The following is a 17,014-nucleotide window of genomic DNA, read 5'->3' as shown; positions in this document are numbered from 1 at the left end:
AAAAATATACTTGACCTCGTCCTCACTAATCTGCCTGCCGCAGAGGCATCTGTCCATGACAGTATTGGTAGGAGTGACACTGCACAGTCCTTGTGGAGACAAAGTCCCAGCTTCACATTGAGGATACCCTCCATCGTGTTGTGTGACACTACATCTGTGCTAAATGGGATAGATTTGGAACAGATCTAGCAATGCAAAACTGGACATCCATGAGGCGCTGTGGGCCATCAGCAGCAGCAGAATTGTACTCAGCCACAATCTGTAACCTCATAGCCTGGCATATCCCCCACTCTACCATCAGGCTGGAAGACAAACCCTGTTTCAATGAAGAGTGCAGGAGGGCATGCCAGGAGCAGCACCAGGCATACCTCAAAATGAGATGTCAACCTGGTGAAGTTGCAACCCATAACTACTTGCATGCCACACAGCGTAAGCAGCATGCAATAGACAGAGCTAAGCAATCCCATAACCAACGGATCAGATCTAAGCTCTGCTGGCCTGCCATGTACAGCCGTGAATGGTGGTGGACAATTAAACAACTAACTGGAGGAGGTGGCTCCATAAATATCCCCATCCTGAATGATGGGGGAGCCCAGCACATCAATGCAAAATATAAGGCTGAAGCATTTGTATCCAACTTCAGCCAGAAGTGCCGAGTGGATGATCCATCTCGTCCTCCTCCTGAGGTTCCCAGCATCACAGATGCCAGTCTTCAGCCAATTCGATTCACTCTGCGTGATATCAAGAAATGACTGAAGGCACTGGATACCGCAAAGGCTATGGGCCCTGACAATATTCCGGCAATAGTACTGAAGACCTGTGTTCCAGAACTTTCCACGCCCCAAACCAAGCTGTTCCAGTACAGCTACAACACCGGCATCTACCCGGCAATGTGGAAAATTGCCCAGGTATGTCCTGTACACAAAAAGCAGGACAAGTCCATCCCGGCCAATTACCGCCCCATCAGTCTACTCTTGATCATCAGTAAAGTGATGGAAGGTGTCGTGGACAGTGCTATCAAATGGCACTTGCTTAGCAATAACCTGCTCAGTGACGCTCAGTTTGGGTTCCTCAGGGCCATTTGGGGGGACAGTGGCGTAGTGGTCATGTCACTGGAATAGTAATCCAGAGCCCAAGCTAATGCTCTGGGGTCATGGGTTTGAATCCCATCATGGCAGATGGTGAAATTTGAATTCAATTAATAAATTTGGAATTAAAACTAGTCCAATGGTGACCATGAAACCATTGTTAATTGTTGTAAAAACCCATCTCGTTCACTAATGTCCTTTATGGAAGTAAATCTGCTCCCCTTACCTGGTCTGGCCCACATGTGATTCTCACCCGCAGCAATGTGGTTGACTCTTAACTGTCCTCTGAAAGGGCCTAGCAAGCCATTCAGTTCATGGGCAACTGGGAATGGGCAATAAATGCTGGCCTAGCCAGCAATGCCCAAATCCCATGAACCAATTAAAAAAAACTCCGGCTTGTGTGGCGGAACTGCCACTGGCAGCATTTCAGCAACCTATATGCCGAGAAAGTTCTGTCACGATAGAACAGACCAATTTCTGGAAGGAAAGGGTCACTTGAGATCTGTATGGTCATGCAGACCCCCAGCTGCCAAGAATGAGGCATATTAATTTTGTCATATGAACATTGATTTTAAACTGTTTCTGGAGTGAAGAAATGACTTGTTTGAAGATCACCAGACACTGGGCGGGAAGGACATGTGCATCGTGTCTCTCTCTCTCTCTCTCTCTCTCTCACACACTCACACACTCTCTCTCACGCGTTCTCCCCAAGCCACCTGACCTACAGATGACGCGTAATTCTCGAGAGAGAGAAAAGACTCCTACATTGGAACAAGTTGAAGCATGAACAAGGCCCCAATGAACTGAAAGACTTACCTGTAGCCAAAGATTTCACATTGAACTTAAAGACCATGCTCACGTGATCGCATCGCATATTCATAGTCGTTAACTGGATTCGAGTTCAAGATTAATAAACTTCCACCTTTTCGTGTTTAAATCTAAGGAAACCTGTTTGATTTCTTTGCCTTACACTTGGAGCAGTGAACAATGATTCACTAAGGGGGAGCTAAAAACATGGTGTTTCTAAAATTAAACCCTGTTATGGTTAACCCAGGCAAAGACTGAGACGGAACCCCTCGACCCCTCCACACTTGGTTGTAACAGTATGTTTTGATGCTGGCTTACTGTTGGTGGCAGCTCCACCATTAGTGGAGAGCTAGCAATGTAAGGAAACAGTGCTGCTCTTTTCAGAGTTAATGGAAAGCTAATTTGTTTGTTCTATATAATCAAACATTTGAACTTTTAGGTAAGGGTAGTTAACAGAGTATGTTTCTAAAATTGAACTAAAAGTGATTGGGAATGCTACAGAACAAAAAAGACTATGGAATGAAAGCTCCAGCATTTATACTTCCACCTAACATGTTTTATTCAACTTCCATTTAGAAGCAGCTGCAGAGTTGGCTGCATTGGAAAAATTGAAACGTCGGAATATTGGACACATTTCTATCACTCCCAGCGCTGTTGGTGAGTGAAACATTATCACTGCAAGTCTAATTTTAAAACCAGAGCCAAAATATTTATTTAATCCAAGTGTCTAAATTTTTAACTGCAATACTGTATATATTTTAAAGTTTGTTTTGATCCTCTCAAGAAAACCAATCCAGTAATTTTAAATAAAGAAATTCTTGGAAGTGGGCATTGTTGGCAAGGCATGATGGTGAACCGCCTTCCTTAATTGCTGCAGTTGATGTCGTGCCTTTTTGGTAGGGGTTTTATAGGAGCAGGAGTAGGCCATTCATCCCTTTGAGCCTGCTCCGCCATTCTAGATCATGGCTGATCGTCTACTTCAACACCATATCCCCGCACTATCCCCATATCCCTTGATGTCATTAGCAACTAGAAATCTATTGATCTCTGTCTTGAACTTATTCAGTGACCTAGCTTCCACCACCCTCTGGGCAGAGAATTCCAAAGATTCACCACCCTCTGCGTGAAGAAGGTCCTCCTCATCTCAATCCTAAATGGCTTGCCCTTCATTCTAAGATTGTCTCCCCTGGTTCTAGACCCCACAGTGAGCGGAAACATCCTTTCTGCATCTACCCTGTCTATCCCTAAGAATTTTCTAAGTTCCTATGAGATCGGCTCTCATTCTTCTAAACTCCAGAGAATACAGGCCCAGTCTCCTCAATCTCTCTTCAAAGGACAATCCCACCATCCCAGGAATCAGTCTGGTGAACCTCCACTGCATTCCGTCTATGGCAAGTATATCTTTCCTCAGGCAAGGGAACCAGAACTGCACACAATATTCCAGGTGTGGCCTCACCAATGCTCTATACAGTTGAAGCAAGAGTTCTTTGCTCCTGTACTCAATTCCTCTTGCGATAAAGACTAACGTACCGTTTGGCTTCCTAATTGCTTGTTGCAGCTGCATGTTAGCTTTCAGTGACTTATGAACAAGGACACCTAGGTCCCTTTGGACATCAACACTTTCCAATCTCTCTCTACTTAAGAAATACACTGTACCTATGTTCATCCTACCAAAGTGGATAACCTCACACTTATCCCACATTCTCTTCCATCTGCCATGTTCTTGCCCACTCACTCAGCCTGTCCAAATCCCCTTGAAACCTCTTTGTTTCCTCCTCATAACTCCCACTCCCATCAAGTTTTGTGTCATCCACAAACTTGGAAATATTACAATTGGTCCCCACATCCAAATCATTGATATAGATTGTGAACAGCTGGGGCCCAAGCTTGCGGTACCCCATTGGTCACAGCCTGCCAACCTGAGAATGACCCATTTATTCCTACTCTGTTTTCTGCCTGTTACTCAATCCTCAATCCATGCTAGTATATTACCACCAATCTGATTGTGTTTTAATTTTTCTTAGGAACCTCCTGTGCGAGACCTTATCAAAAGCCTTCTGAAAGTCCAAATACACCACATCCATTAATTCCCCCTTATCTACTCTGTTAGTAACATCCTCTTAAGTTTGTCAAACACGATTTCCCCTTCATAAATCCATGTTGACTCTGCCCCATCAGACCATTATTTTCTAAGTGTCCAGTAATCACATCCTTTATAACAGATTCTAGTATTTTCCCTACTATTGATATCAGGCTAACAGGTCTGTAGTTCCCGGTTTTCTCTCTCCCTCCTTTCTTAAACAGTGGGCTTACATTTGCAACATTCCAATCTGCAGGCACTGTTGCAGAATTTATAGAATTTTGAAAGATGATCATCAATGCATCCACTATCTCTGCAGTCATCTCTTGCAACACTCGAGGGTGAAGATCATTGGGTCTTGGAGATGTCAACTTTCAGTCCCATTAATATTTCCAATACTACTTTTTTTACTAATCCTAATTTCTTTCAGTTCCTCATTCTCGCTGGACCCTTGGATCTCAATTATTTCAGGGAGACTTCTTGTATCTTCCTCCGTGAAGACAGACACAAAGTAATTATTTAGCTTCACTGACATTTCTCTATTTCCCATTATAAATTCCCCCGTCTGTGCCTGTAATAGACTCACATTTGTCTTTGCGAATTTTTTTCTTTTTTACCTATAGAAGCTTTTATAATCCGTATTTATATTTCTTGCTAGTTTACATTCATATTCTATTCTCTCTTTCTTTATTAATTTCTTGGTCCTGCTTTGCTGGATTCTAAAATTCTCCCAATCCTCTGTCTTATGACTTTTTTTTTTGGCAACTTTGTAAGCCTTCCCCTTTGATCTCATACTATCTTTAACTTCCTTTGTTAGCCATGGCTAACTCGCTTTCCCTATTGGGTTCTTTGCCTTAAAGGAATGTATGTTTTTTTTGAAGACCATGCATTAATTCTTTATAAGGCTTGCTGGGCCATTTCAGAGGGAAATTCATTGGTGTGGGATCAAACTGGCACGTTCGTGAATCAGTTGAGTTTTTACAACAATCTGACAGCTTCATGGTCACTTTTACTGATAGCAGCTTCTTATTCCAGTCTTATTTAGTTATTTTTTAAACTGAAATCAACTTCACAAACTATCATGGTGGGATTTGAACTTGTCCATTGATATAACCACTATGCCACCACACTCATGTTAAAATACACTTGAGTGAAACAAAAGATAACATGCACAATTTTGTAAAATGGGGTGGATTAAACAAGAATGAACAATTGAGGAAAGAACAAACACAAACTGTTCCTTCTTACTTCCTAATACAAGATATTTTACCTGAACTAGAACAAATACTTTTCTGGGAATGACTCTAACTTTTTGCTACATATAAGTGGAATTTTGACTTTTTTTTTAAGGAGGTACACTGACACAAGAGGAAGTTAGGAGAAGACAGCAACAGGACTTCAGTAAGGCTGAAATGGCACAGGTAAAAATAGTTTGCATGTTTTACACAGCACAATTTCACCAAATTTGCGAAGCGGTGACTGAAGTTTCATAAGAATACAAGAAATGTCATTGGCCCTCAATTAATCCAGGTGACAGAGGGACAGGATGTTGGAGAACTGCTACGGAAAATGCTTATACAGTATTGATAGCCCATTGTAGATGACTGAAAGGTGGATGTAGCTCTATTTCCTCAGTAGAACAGTATGGTGGCACAAAATTTCAGATTTATAATTATGCTTCCTGTCAACATCTGGCAATTGCTTTAAATTAATATTTTCTGCCTCAAACTATGAGGGCATCAAATCTTGTAGAGCAATCTCTTTCGAGAATGCCTGTCAAAGCAGGCTTCATAATGTCTCGATTCTGGAGGGAAAACAGCAGGCTCTTTTCTGAATTAGCAGCTATCTGCCTTAAGTTGTTGGTGAGGACCAAAGCAGGTGTGGTACCCACAGCTGTGTTACAGCATCTGCCTGAGTTGAATGAAACAATAGCATTTATTTCTGGTTCCTTCAAAAGTTGCTCCAAGTGTCTCATTGGACACAGGAATAATACAGGAATCTCTGACCTAAGGACTGCCTCTGCATGTTACAGGCAGATCTTTGAGTTAACAGTTGATTCAATTGGCATAGAAACAAAAGCATCTTTTAGAGATTGTCAATGTAGTCCTGATTCTATTTGCTTTTCATTGAATCACACAGCATAAAAAAGAGGGTTCCGAAGAAGGGTCACTGACCCGAAACGTTAACTCTGCTTCTCTTTCCACAGATGCTGCCAGACCTGCTGAGTGAATCCAGCATTTCTTGTTTTTGTTTCAGATTTCCAGCATCCGCAGTATTTTGCTTTTATAAAAAAGAGGCCATTTGGTCCATTGTACCTGTGCCATCTCCCTAAAAGAGCTATGCAATTAGTCCCACTTCCCTGCTCTTTTCCCAAGTCTGTACATTTTTCCTTTTATGTATATATCCATTTTTAAAAAAATTTACTATTGAATCTCCTTTTATGGAGTTATAAGTCAGTGCAGGAGCAAGTATACGATAATTCCAACTGAGCTGGTAAATATTCAGATGAAGTCATCCTATTTTCCACTCTTGATTCATGCATCATAGAAGCATTCGTCTCTGTTGGCAACAAGTCACACACAGTTATTCTTTTGATCTAACAGATTCTGAAACTGGAGAATAAACTTTATTTCACAGATTATGAAGAGCTTCTCAAATCCATATAATCTAAATTTCTACTATGCATTCTCTACAGTGGGTAGTCTTTTGTTATTAGTATCTGTTTTGAAGAGGAGGTTGTGGTCATATTTCTATATTAAGTCTATGCATTTTAATAACCTCTGCAGAGGAGTCTAGCAGTCACTTAAATGTTAGGTAAATTGAAGCTGTTGCCTCAAGTTGTAATGAATATGCATTTTGGTCCTGGTATCCCCCAACGTTCTATCCTTGGCCCTTTGTTATTTCTCATCTACATGCTGCCCCTGAGCGACATCATCCAAAAACACAGCGTACGTTTTCATATGTATGCTGACAACATTCATCACCACCTCTCTCAACTCCTCCCCATCACTAAATTATCAGACTTCTTGTCTGACATCCAGTACTGGATGAGTAGAAATTTCTTCAATTAAATATTGGGAAGACCAAAGCCATTGTCTTTGGTCCAGGCTACAAACTGCGTTCCTTGGATACCGAATCCATCCCTTTCCCCGAGACTGAACCAGACTTTGCAATATTGGTGTTATATTGGACTCAGCGATGAGCTTCCAACCACATCTGTGCCACTCTAAGACTATTTTCACCTCCAAAACATCACTCGACTCTGCCCCGCCCAATTCATCTGCTGAAACCCTCATCCATGCCTTTTTTAAAATCTCTAAACTTGATTATTCCAATGCAGTCCTGGCCAGCCTCCCACATTCTATTCTGTGTAAGCTGAAACTCCAAAACTCTGTTGCCCATGTCCTTGCTCACACCAAGTCCCGTTCACCTTGTGTTCAGTGACCCACATTGGCTCCTGGTTAAACAATGCCTCCATTTTAAAATTCTTATTCTGGTTTTCAAATCTCTCCATGGCTTCGCACCTCTGTATCTGTGTAATCTCCTCCAGCCTCACAACCCTCCCAAGGTATCTGCTCTCCTCTAATTCTTTTAAACATTCCTGATTTTAATTGCTCTACCATTGGTGGCTCTGCTTTCAGCTGCCTAGACCCTAAACTCTCCGCCTTGCTAACTCTCTCCTCTCCTATTGAGGTCTCTTTAAAACCTGCTTTTTTGATAAGCTTTTGCCCATCTGCCCTAATATCACCTTTTGTGATTCGGTGTCAAATTTAACTTTATAACGCTCCTCTGACACACCTTGGGATGTTTTATTATGTTCAATACAAGTTGTTGTTGTCTGGTGTACAAAATTTAACTTCAAAAATGTTGTTTGTAGTAAACCTTTTTTGATGAGTCTGCTGAGGTGTCATTTTACTAAACTTGTTCTGCTTCTCAGCTCAATCATGCACAAATGAGGTCTGCAAACCGTGCAGAGAGGATGCTGTATTTGTGTGGTCAAAGACTGTAATTTTGAATTCTATGAATGGATGATTGCTTAAATTTGAAAGAGGTTTTTTGAAATGTCTTTTGGTTTTTGAATTATATATCTAATGGAAACTTTCTCCTAGTCAGCAGTCATTTTAAAGTCAACAGGGGAGATGGTGGAGTAGTGGTAATGTCACTAGACAAGTAACCCAGAGCCCCAGGCTTATGCTCTGGGGACATGGGTTTGAATCCCACCATGGCAGGTGGTGGAATTTGAATTCAATTAATAAATCTGGAATTAAAAGCTAGTCTAATGATGGCCATGAAACCATGGTCGATTGTTAGAGTCATAGAGAGATACAGCACTGAACAGGCCCTTTGGCCTACCGAGTCTGTGCCGACCAACCATTTATACTAATCCTACATTAATCCCATATTCCCTACCACATCCCCACCACCTACCTACACTAGGGGCAATTTACAATGGCCAATTTACCTATCAACCTGCAAGTCTTTGGCTGTGGGAGGAAACCGGAGCACCCAGCGGAAACCCACGCGGTCACAGGGAGAACTTGCAAACTCCGCACATACAGTACCCAGAACTGAACCTGGGTCGCTGGAGCTGTGAGGCTGTGGTGCTAACCACTGTGCCACCTGTTATAAAAACCCATCTGGTTCACTAATGCCCTTTAGGGAAGTAAGTCTGCCGTACTTACCTGGTCTGGCCTACTTGTGACTCCAGAGCCACAACAATGTGGTTGACTCTTAAATATCCTCTGAAATGGCCGAGCAAGCCACTTGGTTCAAGGGTAATTAGGGATGGGCAATAAGTGCTAGCCTAGCAGCAATGCCCACATCCCACAAAACGAATAAAAAAAGGTGATACCAGCCAGAGCTTTTATGGTGGTCAGCTGAATGTTGATGCAGAATTTCTTTTGTGGTTTTCAATATACTGTGGAAATTAGGAAAGTCTGCAATTACTGTAAATCTAATTATATTCAATATTCACTTGTCTCTTGCTGTTCAAAACTAGTTTATTGCCTAAGCCACAGCCTGATGGTGTATTTTTTCTTCTGCCTGCTCAATGTTGGGAATGCATGTGACGTAGAGTACAGCAACAAGAGTTCTCCATTAGACCCCCAAGTAAAGATGCACTCTGGGTCATAAGTAATGAATACTCACAAGAGTGGCACCTAATGCTGAAAGAGAGGAAAATATCTAGTGTAAGACCCCAAAGATCCAAAACAATAGTGGCAGGGAATAGGATATCTGGAAAGCTTCTCATCCACCCCTTTGGCTTTGAATTTAACCATTTGATAATGTGTTAATATTTGGTCATTGCACTTCGAAAACCTGAAATTCTCTTGTTTTCATCAGCCTGAACTAAGTGGACAGCAAAGCCCTAAGAATGAAACCTGAACTGAATCAGTGGATCTTGCATTCCAGCACCTCGAAGACACTCTACCATACGTAAATAGAATCTCAAAACTAGTCAAACATAAAGGCATAACCATTGATGTAATGCAGGGCAGTGTTCCTTTTTACCAGCTGACTTTGAAGACTCCTAGATTGCCCTATTCTCCTGAGCAGTGCTTGTGAGGGGAAAAAAGAACTTTAATTTATATAGAACCTTTAAGTCCTTTTCTTACCACTGGTTTGCAGGAAAAAGTTGCTCAAGCTGTTCCCTTTGCTTATTGTCTTACTGCCTGAAGGAGCAGCACTTTCCCTGTCTTCCATATAAAGTAATATATCCTGTTGTACTCAATAGTTTGTCATATCTGTTTAAAGCTGGTTGAGGAAAAATATGCTTTAACCTTGAATGATGTTGTGACCAAGATTCCAAAAACATTCCTTTATAATATGGGTTTCAAGTTTTAAAAAAAAAACCTGTGTGTTTATACTTCCCAAATAGCTGACTGAGCACTCTATTGAGGCAAATAGACTAAGCAAAATATAAGCCACTCTGCACAAAATGTGTGAAATGATTTCATCAATGCAACTTTAAGCTTCATACAGACTTGCTGCCAAAGTGTTGTATTCTCATAGCAAATTAAACTGGTCAGTCAAAAACTTTTATTGTTGCATTACAATCTCTTTTCGTTATAAATGGAAATATCATCTGTATGCTCTGGCTTTTGTTTGCCCTTTGTTGTGTTGTACTCCCGCTTGGAAGACTTCTAGGGCAGACCTTTTATGCATAATGTAGCTTGTGTGCAATAAGAAGTGACAATCAAATATGCATCTTCTTGATATGTATTCTGTTCATAAATACAGGGACTGTCATTTTGAACAAAATGTTTCTCAGTTAACTTAACAGAATAGAGTTTGGAGTTTGTTTGTTTAATGCTATGCTGCAATTCCATTTATGGTTATCACAAGATTTGTTCAATGTGCCCAACCTTGATGCTGTCCTTGTTGCAATTGATCCAATAAGCATTAATAATGGTGCAGTACACTTGTCAACATGTAACAGGAGATGCAGTTTCATACTCCTGGGGACAGACCTTAACTCTACTGCTAAGCAATGTAGTAGGACCACACTACAATTTGTCATCTAAAATTTCTATTCCCACATCATGTCTAATCTGATTCCCTCTCTGGAATTTATATAAAACTTGAGTCTAATGTGTCACTGCTGTATAGAATGTGAGCTGGAAGAAGATATATTAGTGTGTGTGTGTGTGTGTACTTTTTGTGTGAAAAAAATGCTTTCTGTCTTAGAAATGTTTTTATAAATATAAAATTTCTAAAGCCAAACTGAAATCTTTGGCAATCACTCACTTTCTTTCCCCGAGTTATAGATCTGCATCTTTTAAAAACTACTGCTCATCCAACAACAATAGTGTTACTTAATTAGAGTTGAATAGCAAGCTCAAGTTAAAACTTTTGATGTTTCAGCACAAAAAAAGTGAAATAAGTAACATTTTGAAACTAAAATTAGTGGCAGTTTCAAACTGCAGCAAAAAACATAAGTTCAGATTGAAGAGCAGGAGTCACCATACAAGTTATCAATAAATTAAGACAATACAGAGAAAGCTGCAGATACTTGAAATCTGAAACAAATACAGTGAATACTTTCTCTTTGGACTGAGATTTTTGGCACGCTATAATGGTATCTGTCAGACTGTAATGCAAAATAAGATGCATGAGTGGTTCATGTTAATGCTGTTTTAGCTTTTTAATTGGGACACAATACTTATTACATGGCCATTTTTAAAATCAAAAATGAATAGGGTTTAACTAAATGGAAAGAGTGTTTGTCTGTGGAGGCCATTTAATAATGCAGATTGTTTCCCTGCATCTCCACCCTCCCCCAATTGCATTCCTGATCTCAGCAGCACTGTTCAGGGTAGGAGAAGAGAAAGAACGTAGCATGCCATGAGGAAAGCACTAGACTTCACGGGAAAATGGCCTTGAGATGGCTACTCTGCACTAGTTATACTGTATAGTATATAGCAGTATTTTAAACATTTTTCTAAAGCTTGGCAAATATTCTACTGTTTAGGTTTTTTTGTACATTCTAGATGTTTTAACAATATATTCAACCTATTTTCTTAATAAATGAGACTGAGGAAAAACAGTTCTTTTTGAAATAACTGAGCAAATGCGTAGTAGGATTGAATGCTTCAAGTTCCTTCACTAGAGGGATGAGCAATCACAGATTGCTCAACAACCTTTGATTTGACAAAGATTATATCTTTGCACTCTGAAAATAATTAATACAATTCCATCCTCTGCACTTAAAAATCACGAGAGAAATGTTGCAGTGGTTTATATAACTCAATTTCTGCACAGCTTGACTTTGGCTGCTGATTGGTGTCATTTTTATGTTGATGGCCAGTGTGCTTTTTGTAGTTTGCAGCAGTAATGGCCTTGCACTGCATTTCAAGTGGTATTTACAGTAAAACTATGGATTCACCGTAAACTATTCTCCCACCACAACAACTTGAATTTTTATCGCGCCTTTAATGCCAAAAAAGTCCCAAGGTGCTTCTTAGCACCGTTATAAAGCCAAATTTGACACCGAGCCACATAACACAAGAAAACAAGAATTAGCAGCAGGAGTAAACCATATGGTCCATCGAGTCTGCTCCGCCATTCAATATGATTGTGGCTGATCTTAGACTTCAACTCCACTTTCTAGCCTGATTGCCATATCCCTTGATTCCCCGAGAGACCAAAAATTTGTCTATCCCAGCCTTAATTGTTTTCAATGATGGAGCATCCAAAACCCTCGAGGGTAGAGAATTCCAAAGATTCACCATCCTTTGAGTGAAGTAATTTCTCCTCATCTCAGTCCTAAATGACCAGCCCTAATCCTGAGAATGTGCCCCTATGTTTTAGATTCCACAACCAATGGAAACAATCTCTGTGTCTACCCTATCCAGCCCCTTCACAATATTGTATGTTTCAATGAGATCGCCTCTCATTCTTCTAAACTCCACAGGGTATAGAGGCCCAATTTACTCAGCCGCTCATCAAAGGACAACCCCCTCATCCCAGGGACCAATTTAGTGAACCTTTGCTGTACTGCCTCCAATGCAAGTATATCCTTTCTTAAATGTGGAGACCAAAACTGCACACAGTATTCTAGATGTGGTCTCACCAAATCCCTGTACAATTGTAGCAAGACTTCTTTATTCCTGTACTCCAATCTCTTTGCAATAAAGGCCAACATGCCAATTACCTTCCTAATTGCTTGCTGTACCTGCATGCTAACTTTGTGTTCCTTGTAGAAGCACACCCACATCTCTTTGAAAATCAACACTTACAAGTTTCACCCCTTTAAAAATAAATTCTGCTTTTCTATTACCAAGGTGAATAACTTCACACTTCCCTACATTATAGTCCATCTGCCATCTTTTGCCCACTCACTTAACCTGTCTATAAGGTACATAAGGCAATATTAAGGCAGATCGACAAAAGCTTGGTGGAAGATGCAGGATTTAAGCAGCATCTTAAAGAGAGGTGAGACATTTAAGGAGGGAATTCCAGAGCTTAGGGCCTGGGAAGCTGAAGGTATAGCCACTAGTAATGCAGCAATTAAAATCAGGGATGCTCATTCGGTCAAAATTAGAGGAGCATAGATATCTCTGAGGGGACTGGAAGAAATTACAGATATAGTGAAAGATGAGGCCATGGAGGGATTTGAAAACAAGGATGAGAAGTTCAAAATCGAGTCCCACATACATATTGTGGATAGAGATCATTTCTATTTCTGCTGTGGGGCCTTTCTCCTTGGTAGTACAGGTCAGGGCTAGAGTTATATTTTTGCAACCTGACCTGTCCTGTAGCAATTCTCTATGCCAGGAATGGAGGCTTGTAAAATTACCCCTGAAATTTGGCACCATTGTCTTGTGAAACGGTAGCTTATAAAAGTCTGTCACTATTTGTATCTAAAGTATTTGTTAATTTAGTTGAATCCAAATGGCAATCATCTTATTTTGCAGTCTGTGGCGTAACATAGGGGCTTGAGGTGGAGTGGATTCATTTAACCATTTGTTGAAAAAGCAAGGGAGGCAAGAATGCTTATGACCTTTTTGATGTACATGAGTAAGTTGTACTTGAGGATTCCTGAGGTCTAGGCCTGTAAAACACGAAATTGAGCAACTCTCTGCACAAGAGCAATGGAAGAGATGACAAATGTTTGAGGAATTTGAACATCGCAATTATTTGCAATTGGTGCAGCTTTAGCCCAAGGTTGTGGTACTTCATTACTGCTGTGGAAAGAGTGTAAGCCTGCCAATCACTGTTAGTGCCACTTATTCCTCCCAAGAAGGATTAACTGTTCTTTTCCATTTCTATTTTTCCCCACCAACTGACCACCTGCCATATTTATCAGAAATCTACAAGTCCAACACCAGTAGCACATCATTCATATTGGCATGAGTTGTTAACATAGTTTTTATTTTAAACTCTTGCCCAGCTACTTTCTATTCTAGTCTAAAAGTCAGCCATAGGTACATCTTTGAATTTCACAAAGCTTTAGATAATGCTCCATGGAAGAAAAACTGCTCCAGAAGTTTAAGGTAATCCCTGTTAAGTTCCTTCCGGTGTTCTACTCAATAGGTATTCCTTAACTAACACCACTAAAACAGATTATCTTGTCATTTATTGCATTGCCGTTTGTGGAGGTCTTGCTGCGTGCAAATTGATTGTCGTGTTTCGTAAGTTACAACAGTAGCTACACTTCAAAAACAATCAGATAGCTGTAAAGCATTTTGGGATGTCCAGAGATTGTGAAAGGCGCTATATAATTGCAAGTCTGTCTTTCGTTAATGCAATGGGTATCCTGTCTAAAACTTGGCATTGAATAAGAAATTGACGGAAAGAGAGCAAGTGGGATGTGCTGGCTGGTTGTTGCAGAGATGTGCTGGCTGGGCTCTCCCAAGGATGGTTGCTGAGTCCCCTACTATTTTCAGTTGCCTGGATTCAGAAACCTAATGTACGTTTACAGATACTAAACAAAGTGAGGAAAGTAACAGAGTTTCAGAAGCAGCTGAGCAGTTACATAGAATTACATAAATTTACAAAACTGAAACAGGCTGACCACCCCAACCAGTTCACATTGGTTTTTATCTTCCATATATTCCTGATCACCTGTGGCTGTCCTATTCACATCTGCCTTTATTCCCTCTTTCCTTCAACCACTTATCTAACCTATTCTTTTAATGCTGATAGGCTCTCTGCTTTAATTCTAACTCTAATGATGTATTCCACAGCCTCACACGTTAGAAGAGAGAGAGAGAATGAGGAACGGAATGGTATTGAAGTAGTTAGGAGAGAAACTGAGAGATCTGGGCATGATAGTAGATCCTGACATAGCACAGACATTGCAGAGAATCTATTAACAGTAACTTGGATTTATGTAGCTCCATTGATGCAGTAAAACATCACAAGGGACCGCTTGGGAGCATACTGAGACAGAAAATGATACTCAGTCAAAGAAGGAACCATTAAGACAGGTGACCAAATGCTTGATCAAAGTGGTAGGTTATAAGCAGCATCTTAAAGGAGGAGAGAGAGGTGGAGAGGCGATGAGATTTGGAGAGGGAATTCCAGAGCTTAGGTCCTGGATGGCTGAAGGCAGAGCCGCCAATGGTGGAATGAAGAAAGTGGGGAATGCACAAGTGGCCAGAATTTGACAGATGTAATATTCTCAGAGGGTTGTAGGGCTGGAGGAGGTTACAGAGCTAAGGAGGAGTGAGGTCATGGAGGGATTTGAGCACAAAGTTGAGAATCTTAAAATCAAGTCGTTCATGGAGCGGGAGCCAATGTAGGTCAGCTAGCACAGGGGCGATGGGTAAATGGGACTTGGTGCAAGTTAAGATATGAGTAGCAGGGTTTTGGATACACTCAAGTTTATGGAGGGTGAAAGATGAGAGGCCAGCCCAGGGATCATTGGAATAGTCGAGTCTGAAGGTAACAAAAGCAAAATGAATGTTGATGTAGGTTACCAAAGTTAGTAGTTTTGAAGTCTAAGGTCATCATTGCTGAAGGTACATAGTGCTTTGATTGGGCTGCAACTTAAATATGCATTCAATATGCATAAATATGCAGTTCTGGTTACAGAGAAACAAACGAAAACTCCAAATTCTGGAAATAATGTAGGTAAGAGCATTGATGCTGACCCCTAGTGTCAGAGAAGAGACACAAGAAATATTTGTAAAACGTATACTTCAAACTGGAAAGATCAATGAAAGGATACATAAAAGAGCTTTATATGATGCCAAGAGCAAAAGACGAAATTGATCCTGACAGCTATTTCAACAAGATAAAGGGGCATTGGTACAAACTGTTAAAATGTTACTTCAGGAGTGATGTCAGAAAGCACCTCTGGGCACAATGAGTGATTAGTATCTCGAATAGTCTTCTTGGTAAGGTACTAGCGGCAAAAACTCTGGACCATTCAAGATAGGGTTAGATGCTATGAAATGGGAAATGGTAGGTGTTTGTGAAATATTGAGCCAAATGATCTCACTCATATACTAAATGTTTATAGGAAGTTCCTCATATATTGCCCAGAACCTGGCATTCTTCCACCCAATTACATTTTTTAAATATTTAGCTATGTTAGTTAAGCCAGGATGAGAAGAAAATGACCAAAATAAAATGATGGTAACAAATGGCAAATGCAGCAAGTGCCTCCAAGTTAAGTCAAGCAGCTGCTGTCCCAAATCCAATCTACCTGAAGGATCAGGAAACTGTACACCCATGCCATGAGGGGTAGCCAGAATGTTCAAAGTTGTTAGCAATGTATTGATACAACTCAAAACCAAACCTTACTAAGCTGTATGTTAGCCTTGAATATTGACTATCATTTATTTTGCAATGCGGAGGCTCTCCATGACTGAGATGTGCAATATACTCAATTATACTTGTGGCTGTAATGATTTAAATTCTTGCCAATTAAAAACCTCCATCTAAATGCCTAATGTAGTTTGCAATGTTTAACCGAATAATGATATAAGATGGGAAGTTTTGAATAAAGAATTAATAGTTTGTTCAGTTGTGTCTGACTTCATTTTTGACCCTGGCAAGGTGGAGGTAACTCACTCCACTCAGGTATTACTGTAATTCTGTGTTGAGTGGTTCAGAATGTAACGAGTAAAATACTTTGGACTGGGGAATATAAGATGGTTCAAAAGTGAGTCACTTTTGGCATCTTAAAAACATAAGTAGCTAATAGAAGGCCTGTCCAGTCCCTGTGTACAAAAATAAGTCTGAGATCTTCCAATGCATATAGACTGAATGTTGAAAAGTTTGGGAATACACTCCGACATATGGCTGTATTTTTACCATAAGCCAATGTCTTAATAGCATCTACAAACTAAGCCTCCAGATAAGCATTATTGAGTTTTTAAAAAAATACAGGTTTAAGGCATCCAATTAAGTAAAGGTTATATCTTCTGCTTTAGCCAAACACCATATGACAGTGAGTTGAAGCTAAGTGTTTTAAATTTTATCTTTTTAAAGTAACTAATTGGAAGGTGTGACACATGATGGATTTTGTGGCTTTGGAGATGCGGTTTAGCAATTATCCTGGAGCCAACAACTCCCATATGAGCTCCTG

At 40.3% G+C, this 17,014-nt stretch overlaps 1 protein-coding gene across 1 annotated transcript in view; it reads left to right on the top strand.

Annotated features, from left to right (window-relative positions):
- The window catches only part of zgc:194621 (uncharacterized protein LOC795037 homolog), a 32,276-nt gene extending 15,865 nt beyond the window's left edge, over positions 1 to 16,411 (top strand). Inside the window, exons 3-5 of the mRNA XM_068041700.1 lie at positions 2,472 to 2,552; positions 5,326 to 5,396; positions 9,319 to 16,411. Coding sequence (XP_067897801.1) covers positions 2,472 to 2,552; positions 5,326 to 5,396; positions 9,319 to 9,360 — 194 coding nt within the window. The 3' untranslated portion in view covers positions 9,361 to 16,411. The remainder of the gene's footprint in view (positions 1 to 2,471; positions 2,553 to 5,325; positions 5,397 to 9,318) is intronic.
- The last annotated feature ends 603 nt before the right edge of the window (positions 16,412 to 17,014 follow it).

The sequence above is a fragment of the Heterodontus francisci genome, chromosome 11, assembly GCF_036365525.1.
Source record: "Heterodontus francisci isolate sHetFra1 chromosome 11, sHetFra1.hap1, whole genome shotgun sequence".
Taxonomy (NCBI): Eukaryota; Metazoa; Chordata; class Chondrichthyes; order Heterodontiformes; family Heterodontidae; genus Heterodontus; species Heterodontus francisci.
This window is presented reverse-complemented; position numbering and strand designations above follow the sequence as displayed.